General features: G+C 41.4%; 1 protein-coding gene across 2 annotated transcripts in view; it reads right to left on the bottom strand.

Annotated features, from left to right (window-relative positions):
• Positions 1-758: 758 nt before the first annotated feature.
• Positions 759-13941, bottom strand: part of LOC140104292 (calcium-activated chloride channel regulator 1-like) — a 34484-nt gene continuing 21301 nt past the window's right edge. For both annotated transcript variants that reach the window (XM_072127770.1, XM_072127771.1), the window contains 7 exons: positions 13621-13801; positions 11601-11707; positions 5765-5986; positions 5334-5604; positions 3839-4006; positions 3194-3424; positions 759-1351 (listed from right to left, as the gene is read on the bottom strand). In XM_072127770.1, coding sequence (XP_071983871.1) covers positions 783-1351; positions 3194-3424; positions 3839-4006; positions 5334-5604; positions 5765-5986; positions 11601-11707; positions 13621-13801 — 1749 coding nt within the window. In that variant the 3' untranslated portion in view covers positions 759-782. The remainder of the gene's footprint in view (positions 1352-3193; positions 3425-3838; positions 4007-5333; positions 5605-5764; positions 5987-11600; positions 11708-13620; positions 13802-13941) is intronic.

Raw genomic sequence — 13941 nt, 5'->3', positions numbered from 1 at the left:
CCCTACATTCTGTATGTATGTTAGATTTAATAAGTTAGGGGTGGTGAATGGTCCTCTTTAACACCTGTCAAATGCTCCACATGGCTCCCAAATTCCCATCCTGGTACATTCAAATGTGGAAGATGCCAAAACTGTAAATATATTTGAAAAGGTGCCAATTTTCAGAGTACCATTACTGGTAAAATTTTCCCCATTAAAAAATTCAGCAATTGTAGAAGTTTGAAGATTGTATACCTGCTCATATGTCAATACATGGGCAAAACAATAAGGGTCTGCAAGTTCATATTTGTGAGCACATCAGGGACATTGGAAATCAACCCCAATGCAATTCGGTTCCAAGGCATTGAGGCAGTAAATGGACCATGCTAACGATGTCCACCATGCTAACGATGAAAGGATCTAAATGGAGAGGACAGCACAGCCCCATTCATCGAAAGTTATGCAGCCCCCATTAGACACCAGTCAATTAGCCTTCAGTAACTGATGGTCACTCACCCCCAGTAACCAATAGTTACACAGCCCACCATAACCAATACTCATTTGTCATGTCTATTGAGTTGGCAGTTACATTATTACATCTGAAACTTCTGAAAAAAAAAGGATATTTCCCATCACTACCTACTAACCCAAAACTATTTATAAGCATAGAAAAGTTTTAAAAACACATCCTTTCATGTAACCACATACATTATTTATTTAAGTAATATATTTGTATATATATAGGAATATATATAGATATGTATAATAAAATTGTTACATTTATACACAGGAAGTTTTCGATTTCACACTCCGATTTGTGAATTACTTCTCCTCTTTTGACAGCTGACAATACAGACAGTGATACTTATAATGATACAAATACCCACAACAGCTGCACACACTATCAGTGTAATCTCTGTTATATTGAGTTTATCTGAATTGTCATTGGCTGGTGAATCAGTTCTTGGTCTAATAACAGTTGTAGTGGACTGAGTTGTCCTAGATGTAGTTGTAGAGGATGCAGTTGTAGTCAGTTTAGTTGTTATGAGTTCACTTGTTATGGGTTCAGTTGTAGTCGGTTCAGTTGTAGTCGTTATGGGTTCAGTTGTGGGCGCTGGTGTTGGTGCAATGAGCAGAGTGGCTTGAGCTATATTTGACACATCTGAACGATGAGAGACTTTATCAATAGCAACTAAACCAAAGTAAATGTTGGTGCCATTTTGTAAAACAATGTTCTCTGGCACAAATGAGAATGTTTCGCTGGATCCAGCTGGCAGGGGAGTAAGAGCAGAAATATTGATTGTTGTTGATCCATCAAAATTGTTTCGGAGGTCAGCGGGGTTGATGTTCATTCTAAGCTCATAGCCTGAAGCTGGAGAAATAAAAGTGAAATCTGATCACTGATCAACCTAAAAGCATATCTGTTTTATAAAGAACTTTGATTACTTTCTTTTATTGTGTTCGGATTGAAACCAATGCTGTGGATTTGGAGTTATGGAGTTGGAAGCGGTTTTGACTAATGTTAGTAGAAATGTAATCACTATGACTTTGACTTAAAAAAGTCTTAAATATAGTATAATTATAGAGAAAAAGCCAGAGTTTGATAAAAAAAAATTGGAACAAAAGTCGAGTGAGATCTTTGGCTTACCAAATCCACAGCCCTGACTGAAATATATATATTTATGACTGGTATATATATATTTATAATATATACATAATATATTTATATATATAGTAAAACAACCATTCCCTTATTCACTTGCACGTTTGCAATGTTTCAGCTCATCATTTTAACACACACATACACTCACCGGCCACTTTATTAGGTACACCTGTCCAACTGCTCGTTAACACTTAATTTCTAATCAGCCAATCACATGGCGGCAACTCAGTGCATTTAGGCATGTAGACATGGTCAAGACAATCTCCTGCAGTTCAAACCGAGCATCAATATGGGGAAGAAAGGTGATTTGAGTGCCTTTGAACGTGGCATGGTTGTTGGTGCCAGAAGGGCTGGTCTGAGTATTTCAGAAACTGCTGATCTACTGGGATTTTCACGCACAACCATCTCTAGGGTTTACAGAGAATGGTCTGAAAAAGAAAAAACATCCAGTGAGCGGCAGTTCTGTGGGCGGAAATGCCTTGTTGATGCCAGAGGTCAGAGGAGAATGGGCAGACTAGTTTGAGCTGATAGAAAGGCAACAGTGACTCAAATCGCCACCTGTTACAACCAAGGTAGGCAGAAGAGCATCTCTGAATGCACAGTACGTCAAACTTTGAGGCAGATGGGCTACAGCAGCAGAAGACCACACTGGGTGCCACTCCTTTCAGCTAAGAACAGGAAACTGAGGCTACAATTTGCACAAGCTCATCGAAATTGGACAGTAGAAGACTGGCAAAATGTTGACTGGTCTGATGAGTCTCGATTTCTGCTGCGACATTCGGATGGTAGGGTCAGAATTTGGCGTCAACAACATGAAAGCATGGATCCATCCTGCCTTGTATCAACGGTTCAGGCTGGTGGTGGTGGTGTCATGGTGTGGGGAATATTTTCTTGGCACTCTTTGGGAACTTGGTACCAATTGAGCATCGTTGCAACGCTACAGCCTACCTGAGTATTGTTGCTGACCATGTCCATCCCTTTATGACCAACATCTGATGGCTACTTTCAGCAGGATAATGCGCCATGTCATAAAGCTGGAATCATCTCAGACTGGTTTCTTGAACATGACAATGAGTTCACTGTACTCAAATGGCATCCACAGTCACCAGATCTCAATCCAATAGAGCATCTTTGGGATGTGGTGGAACGGGAGATTATATCATGGATGTGCAGCTGACAAATCTGCGGCAACTGTGTGATGCCATCATGTCAATATGGACCAAAATCTCTGAGGAATGCTTCCAACACCTTGTTGAATCTATGCCACAAAGAATTGAGGCAGTTCTGAAGGCAAAAGGGGGTCTAACCCGTTACTAGCATGGTGTACCTAATAAAGTGGCCGGTGAGTGTATATATCCAACATAATATTTATTCTTTTGCAGAATTTTCACTCAAAACATAATACTCAACCATTGGAACACACTGCGGCAGTGGGCTCCATGGTCTTACTAATCTTACAGTAAAGAATCCAATCTATAAGGATAATAAAAACATCATTCGTATAGGAAACAAGGATTCACACTACTTCAGAATGAAAAAAAAAATTCTCACCTTTCCCCTGGTCCAGGTCATCCCCAGTGGCCGTCCATGATAATGTTATCGTATCATCCACAATCTCTGCCTGTAAATCGGTTATTTTCTCGGGTTTATAGATATCTGGTTGAGGACCTGAAGGCACATTAGATACCACAAAAGAACCTCCTGATGCTGTCCTGCTAAATTCTCCGACATTAAGATCTTCATCTGGAATTTCTGGACGTGGAGGGTTCATGATAACAGAACCTACAAAGAGATGTTCAGTAAGAATACTGGATTATTTTAAAAATTAAAAAATAGAAGGATTGATTTCTTGAATGTACAGTTTAACCCCCTACCCGTTTCAAGTGCTTATTATCTTTAAAAATTTTATGTGCTGTGTGTTTTGAGGAACCTATGAATTTCTCACTGTACATACAGCAATGTCTCTAGAGAAGGAAAAAAATATATGTCATTAAGTGCTGCACAAGAAGAAGCTTGTACATGCTATAAAGGGATGCCATGTTGAAGCTCCTGTTGAAGCTATAATACGGGGAACCTGAGACTGGAACCAAAGTTATCTATTCTTAGTATGCTATGTGTCCTAAACATGTACTTAAATACAATCAAGTTATTTCTAGAAGTTGAACTGCTATGTAAATCGCCTTAAATTTCTCTTACCATTTATGATCAATCCTGGAACATAGAGGGCGCGGTTTTTGGGAAGGACCAAGCGACTGACAGTATTAGTATTGTTTACTACACGCACTTTTAAACCGTATCTTCCATTTACTGAGAATTGAGTGAAGTAGCTGGAATATGTTCCATCATTCTTGATAATATCAGGGCCTAAAACAGTTCATCAAAATAAATACTTATATCTGTTTTAATGTGTAAATTTACATATTGATATTCATAGTTAGTCATGTAAAAGCTGCCAAAATTAACATATTGTTAATGTTAGTTTGCATTTATTTTGTGGTGTTTGTAAAGTACAATTAACCTCTTCAGCGGAACTGTCCATTATGTACATATCTCAAAATATTAGGGCTATTTATCACTCACTTTATAACATACAGTATAACACTATGCCTATTAGCCCCAGTCACTGATCAGGCTTTCCAAATGCCATGCCACCTCCATGGCACCATGCAATCATGTTTTGGGGACCCCGGGGTACCTGCATAATCACCAGAACGTGCATGTGTATGTCCCTATGTCCCCTTATTTAAGACATACATGCTTATCCTGGACGTTAGGTAACTTTAACCATTTTTGGCTAATATTTCGGCCTCAGGTGAACCTACTCTCCGATATGTTAATGGATCCTTGATAGAACAAGGCAGCAAAGTTATAGACAAAAACAGTCTCATAGGCAAAAAATATTATAGGCCTCATTGATACTATGTTATATGCTTGCAATAGTAAAGAAAGTCTACAAGCATCTAGAAGAGACTACAGTAAGCTTCCCTACACCTGTAGTAACACCAGGATGGAAATGACAACTGAAAAAAATGCAACTGGATTTGCCTCAATAGGCGAATAGGGGGAGTCCACGTAAAAAGTCTTAAATGTATAGTAACATGTTCATTCTCTGGTGCGTTTCGCAAGTGGACCGCCTGCTTCATCAGATCTGGGAAGCTGGACTCTACATCTTGGTGTAGACTTTCTTAGCAGTGTAAAAAAGGTGTCCTTTCAAACCTTTGAGAAATGCTGCACAAGGCAATTAGCACAGTTTTATAGCAGAGACAGATAAAACCAACCCATTGAGGGATATTTATCAGAGCTTCTGCTCCTAGACACTGGTGTAGAAGCCATGAAAGCTTATTGCTAGCACTTGCGATTATTTTCTCCAATCCGCCACTCTCACCCTCACCCATGTTAAAATTTGCCAGCTGCTCTTATTTCTATGCCATGCAGGGCCTGGGGTAGAGATAAACTCTGCGCAGGATCCCGCCAAATATATCAAGAGGCCGGAGCCTCTTGATGTATCTGGCTGCACATTATCAGTGGCGGGGCCATCATACGCAGGTGCGTGAGTGATGGCCTATGATAAATAGCCCCCATTGTGTGTATATATGGTATGAAAAATCTAGATGACGAGGTGGGACCTTAAAGTCTTTTGCTCTGGTAGTCCCTACTAACTCAGTTGTAACATTACAACACATATAACTACCTGCTCCATTGTCCTTAAGTTCTAGGGTCAGTATTGGTCCAGTGACAGGTTCAATCATTGCAATGACCTTTGCTCCAGTGACCGGTGTCAGTCCTTGACTTACTGTGGCATAGATAACCATAGGGTTGGGATATTGGTTTGCGTCTTGGTTCATGTGGGCACTTACAGTAATTGGGGAAATGTTTGTAGCTGAAGCCTTAGAGTTCACAACTAAACCTAAAGCTTCAACTGAAGTGCGAGTATTGCATATACTGTAAGTCCAGGGGCCTCTCTGAAAGAAAGTAAATCCTCATTGTCATTAAATATGGCATAAAACGGAAGACCAGCATAAAGTTATAATAGTACACATTAAAGGAGTTTGACCCATTTAATGACAGTCAGCTTCCATTCACAGAAATTAATTGTTTTGATGAAACAATGGGAAATGTTACCTCTGCGGTTCCTGGGATGGCAAGCCTTGATGATTTAGCAGTGTTGTCAGTGATGAATTGTGCTGAAGTATACACGATCCCCTTTGGATTTTGCAAATTAATATTCGGAACTGCAGTTTGCCAAGTGACTAGAAAGAATGTTTCATTCCCCACTGTATTATCAATAAAAACTGTGCCATTCAAACACTGAGATGGTAGAAGACTCGATGCAGTGCTCTCCAGCTGTAAAAATAGGAAGATTCAATGTAATTGGCTTCTAATATTATCTGTATCTGTAATGTATCAGGGATTCTCCTAATTTCAAATGAGCTACAGCTTGAATAAGAATATCAGAATTGGCTCTTTCAAGGGGTTTTCTCATGAAAGATAGAGTATAAGGGATAAGTGTCTGACTACTAAGGGGCAAATAAAGCGACCCCCAGTGATCAGGAGAATGAGAAACCCAAAGTCTATAGAATGGAACACAAGTACGGGCTAAGCATATGCACCTGCACTCCATTCTGTTTTGGTCAATATGGGGGATTTTCGGACTGCTTGTTATCCCAATCGAAGGGGTCCCAGTGATTAGACCCCAGGAATCGGACACTTTTCCACTTTCCTGTTGATATGTGACAAGTTGTAAGAAAAGCCCATTTAGTTCTAGTTCATTTAGCAAATTACAATAACAATAAAACAATGTAAAAGAAACATAAAAAAGAATGAATGAAGATGTATTACAAAAATACCTTAATTAAAGGAAACCTACCACTTGGGATAGGGCTTATAAGCTGGACATGCCGTGCAACAGCTCAGGGCGAGCTGGTGCCGGCGCTTATCTCCGTTATGTTTTTAAACAGTTTTAAAGTGTTTTAACAGTTTATTAATGTTTATATCCTTACTGGCCTTCCCGCACCGGGGTCCGAGCTCGGCGCACCATGCGCGCTACCACTTCCTATTCAGATGCACGCACGGTCACGCGCATGGTGCGCCGAGCGCGGACCCCGGTGCAGGAAAGCCAGTAAGGATATAAACATTAATAAACTGTTAAAACACTTTTACGTGCAGCTTATAAGCCCTATCCCAATTGGTGGGTTTCCTTTAAGGCCACAAAAAGGAAAAAAAAACATCACATGTCAGGATTCAGAGCAAGTGGACCCACTGAACCATCGTGGACAATGAATTAAGCCGACACCTGACACCTGGGAGTCTAAGTGGTACCCGTTTTTCACCAGAGACCGCCGCAAAGCGGGTTGGATTTCTGTGGCGCGGTACCACCAGGTTGCTCCACAGGCACGACTTTGTCCGTGGTGGTGGCCAAGGCGAGGTGCAGAGTCGCGAGGCAGAGACTGAGTCGAGGACATGCAGGAGGTCAGGACAGGCAGCACAGGATCAGAGTCAGGGACGTAGCGGAAGATCAGGACAGGCACTACAGGAGCCATGTCAGGAACGGAATCGAGGTCACAACTGGAAATCACTATAAAAGCACAGGACACAGGGAACAAGCTTTCTCTAAGGCAGAGGCTCAAAGATCCAGCAGGGGACACAGGAAGATGCTGGCAATTTATCAGGGCAGGTGCAAATTATAGGCGCGCTGGCCCTTTAAACCTTACAGAGCTGGTACGTGCATGTCGGAGTGCAGAGACCGCCTATGGAGCCAGAGAAGGTAAGTGAGGCTGCAGACATGATCCAGGGGCACAGGGAGGCACATGGGTGCGCCTGCGACCCGGGATATGGGTCACAGGAGCACCCGTGACATCACATAACACATATAGTATATGTATAGTCGATAATAGGCCTATAACCCTTAAAGCCCATTATTAAAGATATCAATAAATATTCTTGTAATTCTTGTTCCAATGAGAGGTCCGTTTTTTTTCTTTTTCTTGTAAATATTGTTTGGGTGCTTAGATTGCACCCAGGCTGTTTGCCCACCATTTGGTTTCAACAATAACATTTTTCCACGTGCTGTTGGTTATTTTAATGGAAAACACACAGCTACATTAAATGCAATACTTGTTAATAGATCAATTCACACATGTCACTTCTCTTAAAAAGTAGAGCTTATCCTAGTCCGTTTTTAGTAATCGCACACAGACTGTAGTTTGAGGATATTATTAAAAACAGATACAATTATACTCAGTGACTGAGTATAGTGGGGGGCGCCTGGGGCCCCCACCACATTGTCATTAAAGGGGCTCCCACCAAATGTGGATGATTGCCGGAATCTCCCACAGTGTAATTGGGTACGGGAACTGTATAAAGTGATTGCTGGGGGCTGTATATAGTGATTGCTGGGTGCTGTATACAGTAATTGCTTGGGGAGCTGTTTATAGTGATTGCTGAGGGCTGTATATACTGATTGCTCGGGGCTGTATACAGTGATTGAAGGGGGAGCTGCATACAGTGATTGCTGTGAGGCTGTATAAAGTGATTTCTTGGGGCTGTAATTAGTGATTACTGGGGGAGCTGTATACAGTGATTGCTGGGGAGCTTTATATAGTGATTGCTGGGGGGGCTGTATATAGTTATTGCTGGAGGAGCTGTATATAGTGGTTGCTGGGGAAGCTGTATATAGTGATTACTGGGAGCTGTATATAGTGATTGTGTGGGGAGCTGTATATAGTGATTACTGGGGCTGTAGACAGTGATTTCTGGGGCGTTGTATATAGTGATTGCTGGGGAGGCTGTATATAGCTATTGCTGGGAAACCTGTATATAGTGATTGCTGGGGGAGCTGTATATAGTGATTACTGGGAGCTGTATACAGTGATTCTGGGGACTGTATACAGTGAATGCTGGGGGGGCTGCATACAATGATTGCTCGGGGGCAGTATATAGTGATTACAGGGGGAGAAGTATACAGTGATTGCTTGGGAGCTTCATATAATGATTGCTGGGGGGTTGTTTATAGTGGTTGCTGGAGGAGCTGTATATAGTGATTACTGGGAGCTGTATATAGTGATTACTGGGGGCTGTAGACAGTGATTGCTGGGGCGCTGTATATAGTTATTGCTGGGGAACCTGTATATAATGATTGCTGGGGGAGCTCTATATAGTGATTACTGGGAGCTGTATACAGTGATTGCTGGGAGAGCTGCATATAGTGATTGCTGGGGAGTTGTATATAGTTGTTGCTGGGAGCTGAATATAGTGATTACTGGGGTCTGTATATAGAGGTTGCTGGGAGCCGAATATAGTGATTGCGAGGGGAGCTGTATATAGTGACTGCTGGGGAGCTGTATTTGGTGGTTGGTGGGAGCGAAATATAGTGATTACTGGGGGCTGTATATAGTGATTGCTGGGGAGCTGTATATCATGGTTGCTGGGAGCTGAATATAGTGATTACTGGGGGCTGTATGCATTGATTGCTGGAGGGGCTTTATTTAGTGATTGCTTGGGGGGCTCTATAAAGTGATTGCTGGGAGCTGTTATGGTGGTTGCTGGGGGGGCTATATATAGTGATTGCTGGGCGGTGTATACAGTGATTGCATGGGGCTGTATATAATGATTGCTGGGGGAGCTTTATATAGTGATTGCTGGGGGGTGCTGTATACAGTGATTACTGGGGGCTGCACATAGTGGTTGATGGGGGCTGTATACAGTGATTGCTGAGGGGCTGTAAATAGTGGTTCCTGGGGGGCAGTATATAGTGATTGCTGGGGAACTGCATACATTGATTGCTGAGGAGCCTTATATAGTGTATATATGATTGCTGGGGGGTGTATATAGTGATTTCTGGAGGGGCTGTAGTTAGTGATTGCTGGGGGCTGTATGTACAGTCATGGTCATAAGTTTTGAGAATGATACAAATGTAAATTTTTACGAAGTCTACTGCTTCAAGTTTTATAATGGCAATTTTATATACTCCAGAATGTTAGAAAGAGGGATCAGCTTAACAGCAATTAATTGCAAAGTCAATAATTGCCTAGAAAATGAACTTTTCCCACAAAACACATTTCAACTTCATTGCAGGAGCCTTAAAAGGAGCAGCTTGGAGCAAGGCCTGGTGTCAGGGAGGGCAGCAAAGAAGCCACTTCTCTCCAGAAAAAAACATCAGGAACAGACTGATATTCTGTAAAAGGTGCAGGGAGTGGACAGCTGAGGACTGGGGTAAAGTCATTTTCTCTAATGAATCCCCTTTCCGATTGTTTAAAACATCTGGAAAACAGCTTGTTTGGAGAAGACAAGGTGAGCAATACCACCAGTCTTGTCTCATGCCAACTGTAAAGCATCCTGCAACCATTCATGTGTGGGGTTGAGAACTTGTGGTCAATCATCAAGAGACGGGTGGACAAACAAAAACAAACAAATTGTGACAAAATGCAAGCACTGATTGTGCAAGAAAGGGCAGAAGTCCAGAAGTTGATTGAGAGCTGCCAGGGAGAATTGCAGAGGTCCTGAAGAAGAAGGGCCAACACTGCAAATACTGACTTGCTGCATTAACTCATTCTAACTGTCAATAAAAGCTTTTGTTACTCATAATATGATTGCACTTGTATTTCTGTATGTGATAAAAACACCTGACAAACACACATAAAAACCAGAGGGCAACAGATCATGTGAAAATATAATATTAGTGTCATTCTCAAAACTTATGGCCATGATTGTAGTGATTGCTGGGGGAGCTTTATATAGTGATTGCTGGGGGGGGGGCTGTATATAGTGGTTGCTGGGGGCTGTGTATAGTGGTTGCTGGTACGCTGTATACAGTAATTGCTGGTGGAGCTGTATACAGTGATTGCTGGGGCTGTATATAGTGATTGCTGGGGGCTCTATATAGTGATTGCTGGCGGAGCTGTATACAGTAATTGCTGGGGGAGCTGTATACAGTGATCGCTGGGGGCTGTATTTAGTGATTGCTAGGGGAGCTGTACACGGTAATTCCTAGGGGACCTGTACATAGTGATTGCTAGGAAGCTGTATATAGTGGTTGCTGGGAGCTGAATATAGTGATTAATGGGGTCTGTATATAGTGGTTGCTGGGAGCTGAATATAGTGATTACTGGGGGCCTGTATATAGTGATTACTGGGGGTCTGTATTTAGTGATTGCTTGAGGAGCTCTATATAGTGATTACTGAGAGCTATATATAGTGGTTGCTGGGGGGCTGTATACAGTGATTGCATGGGCCTTTATATAGTGATTGTTGGGCAAGCTTTATATAGTGATTGCTGGTGGTGCTGTATACAGTGATTACTGGGGTCTGTATATAGTGATTGCTGGGGGAGCTTTATATAGTAATTGCTGTGGGGGCTGTATACAGTGATTACTGGGGGCTGTATATAGTGATTGCTTTGGGCTGTATAAAGTGATTGCTGGGGGCTGTAGATAGTGATTGCTGGGGGAGATGTATTTAGTGATTGCTGGGGGAGCTGTGTACAATGATTGCTTGGGGGCTGTTTACAGTGATTGCTGGGGTCTGCATACAGTGATTGCTGGGAAGCTGTATACAGTGATTACTGGGAGCTTTATATAGTGATTGGTGGGAGATGAATATAGTAATTACTGGGGGGGGCTGTAAATAGTGATTGCTGGGGGCTGTATATAGTGATTGCTGGGAGCTGAATATAGTGATTACTGGGGGGGCTATATATAGTGAATACTGGGTGCTGAATATAGTTATTGCTGGTTGTGCTGTATATAGTGATTATTTTGGGCTGTATATAGGGATTGCTGTTCCCTGTCTGGACTACATTCAATTGGGGCCCCCACCAACCCTATTGCGGCCCTGGTTATACTATTACTATTTTATAGATTTTTCAAGGTCGAGAATTGTCATGGTTCAATATACATTTAAATTAAATGTGACTATGGTTGAAAGAATAACATAAAACTTAAGATATGAAACCACCTTTTACCTGTATAGACAGCTTAGAAATGTCTCCATCACTGGCTGAAATTGAACTGAAGGCATCTATTAAACCTTGTGCATCCACTCTGTCTGTGGATAAAACTGTCTTTCCACCTAGAACAAATGGAAAAACATTATTTTTTATTTTAAGAAATATTATTATTTCTCAAAAGGGCTGCATGGGGTGCAAGCAGGGGAATTTTTTAGGCCACTCACCCTTCCCATCTCCATAGGAAATGAGCATCCACTCCACAAATCCAGGAAGGAATAGTATCGGCTCTACGATTTGCGGTACAACTGATCAGCTTCCTCAAAGTGCAGTGTGGTGTACTAGTATTTCCTAGGTGAAAAATTTGGTGGTGTGGTTTGGATCACCTTTGGTCCCCTAAAAGACTTAGGCCTTGCGCTACCACTCAAACCACCAATATTATTATCCACTTCTGCCATCCACTATTCTGCAAATGGCTGTGCTCTATAGCTATCCCACAACAACTTCACCCAATGTTTCCTCGGCCTATAACAGAATTTTGTATTCTGTAATTTGACTTCAGGAGAAAATTGAGTGCACCAAAGATTATGTAAATGCCCAAAACATCTGGTGCCATTTAAAACTGTCCATCTAAGGCCCCTTCTACACTGGCGTTTTTCACGCGCGAGTTCTGCGCGTGCATTTGACGCGCAGAACTTGCATTGCACTCTGTCCCATTGTATTCAATGGGTCTTTCTTCATTTGCGTTGTTTTGCACGCGCGTGCTTGCGTTCGTTTGCACGCGCGTCAAAATCGCAGCATGCTCTATTTTTGCGATTCACGCGCATTTTTCACGCCCCATTCAAGTCTATGGGGACGTATCAAAAACGCATTGCACTCGCAAACATTGCAAGTGCAATGCGAGTGCAATGCGTTTTAAACGTAAGGGTTGCTAGGTGACCAGTATAACAGTATTTCCCCTGCTCGCGAACGATCAAATAATTAAAAAAACACAATGAAGAACCGTGAAGAATAGAATAAAAACAGTGAACACAGTGAACACAGTGAACACAGGATCATTTAAGTGAAAAACACAGTGCAGAACACAGTGCAGAATAGATTACAGATGTTCAGCACATCTGCTTACTTGTCGGGAGATACGCGCGGAGCGGTGCGAACAAAATAGCATGTGAAGAACAATATATATGTGTGTAAAGAACACATTGCAGATGTTTCCATACATCTGCAATGTCTTCTTCACACATATATATTGTTCTTCACATGCTATTTTGTTCGCACCGCTCCGCGCGTATCTCCCGACAAGTAAGCAGATGTGCCGAACATCTGTAATCTATTCTGCACTGTGTTCTGCACTGTGTTTTTCACTTAAATGATCCTGTGTTCACTGTGTTCACTGTGTTCACTGTTTTTATTCTATTCTTCAATGTTCTTCACATCTGCTAACTTGTCGGGAGATAATATACGCGCGCGGAACAGTGAAGAATAGATTGTAGATGTTTGCATACATCTGCTATCTTATCAGAAGACATTCTTTTTCAATTAAATAAAACATTTTATTCCCGAACCTTGGTCCCTTTGAAAAAGTCCCATTGACTTAAAAAAACGCGCGTGAAAAACGCAACGAAAACGCAAAAAAACGCGAACAAAAATGAAACAAAAACGCAGCAAAAACGTCAGTTTTTCACGCATTGCACCCTGACGTGAAACGCAACGCTAGTGTGGAAGAGGCCTAACATTGCTTACTTTTCTAAATGTGGCCGAATGCTCCATGTGCTGTTCCATGGATCTATTGTAGGAACTCCAATTTACATTTATTTAATTTACATTTACATTAATTTATTTATTGTAGGAACTCCAATTTACTATTCTGGCTACAACATATGGCTAAAAAAGAGCAAATTTAATGCATGTTTGAACCAAAAATGTTGCTTTTTTTACCCTGTTGCCTATAGTAAATGACTCTACTAATTTACTATTACTTGCATCAGAAAACTGCCAGCACAGTTAGTTACATATGTCTAAAACAATTTGTGCTGACCTGTATTTTTAGCTATTTCTTTAAGTTTTGGTTCTTCAGCAGCTCCAAGGAATATGACATGGATTATTGCACCACTTGCCATAATTTTTGGGACACAAACATTGGTATCGTAATTGTCTTCTCCATCAGACAGTAATAAGACTTCAGTCCCATCAGATGAGCCAGACTTGCGTTTATTCACCTGTGCATAATATATGAATAGTAATATCACATGTTTACTTTGTCAATTGTTATTTTACTTACACAGTTCATTAGAGGAAGTATGAAAAATGTATTGGCAAAACAAAGAATATTTTTTTGTACAAAAAAATTAACATTTTT

The sequence above is a fragment of the Engystomops pustulosus genome, chromosome 10, assembly GCF_040894005.1.
Source record: "Engystomops pustulosus chromosome 10, aEngPut4.maternal, whole genome shotgun sequence".
Classification (NCBI taxonomy): domain Eukaryota; kingdom Metazoa; phylum Chordata; class Amphibia; order Anura; family Leptodactylidae; genus Engystomops; species Engystomops pustulosus.
This window is presented reverse-complemented; position numbering and strand designations above follow the sequence as displayed.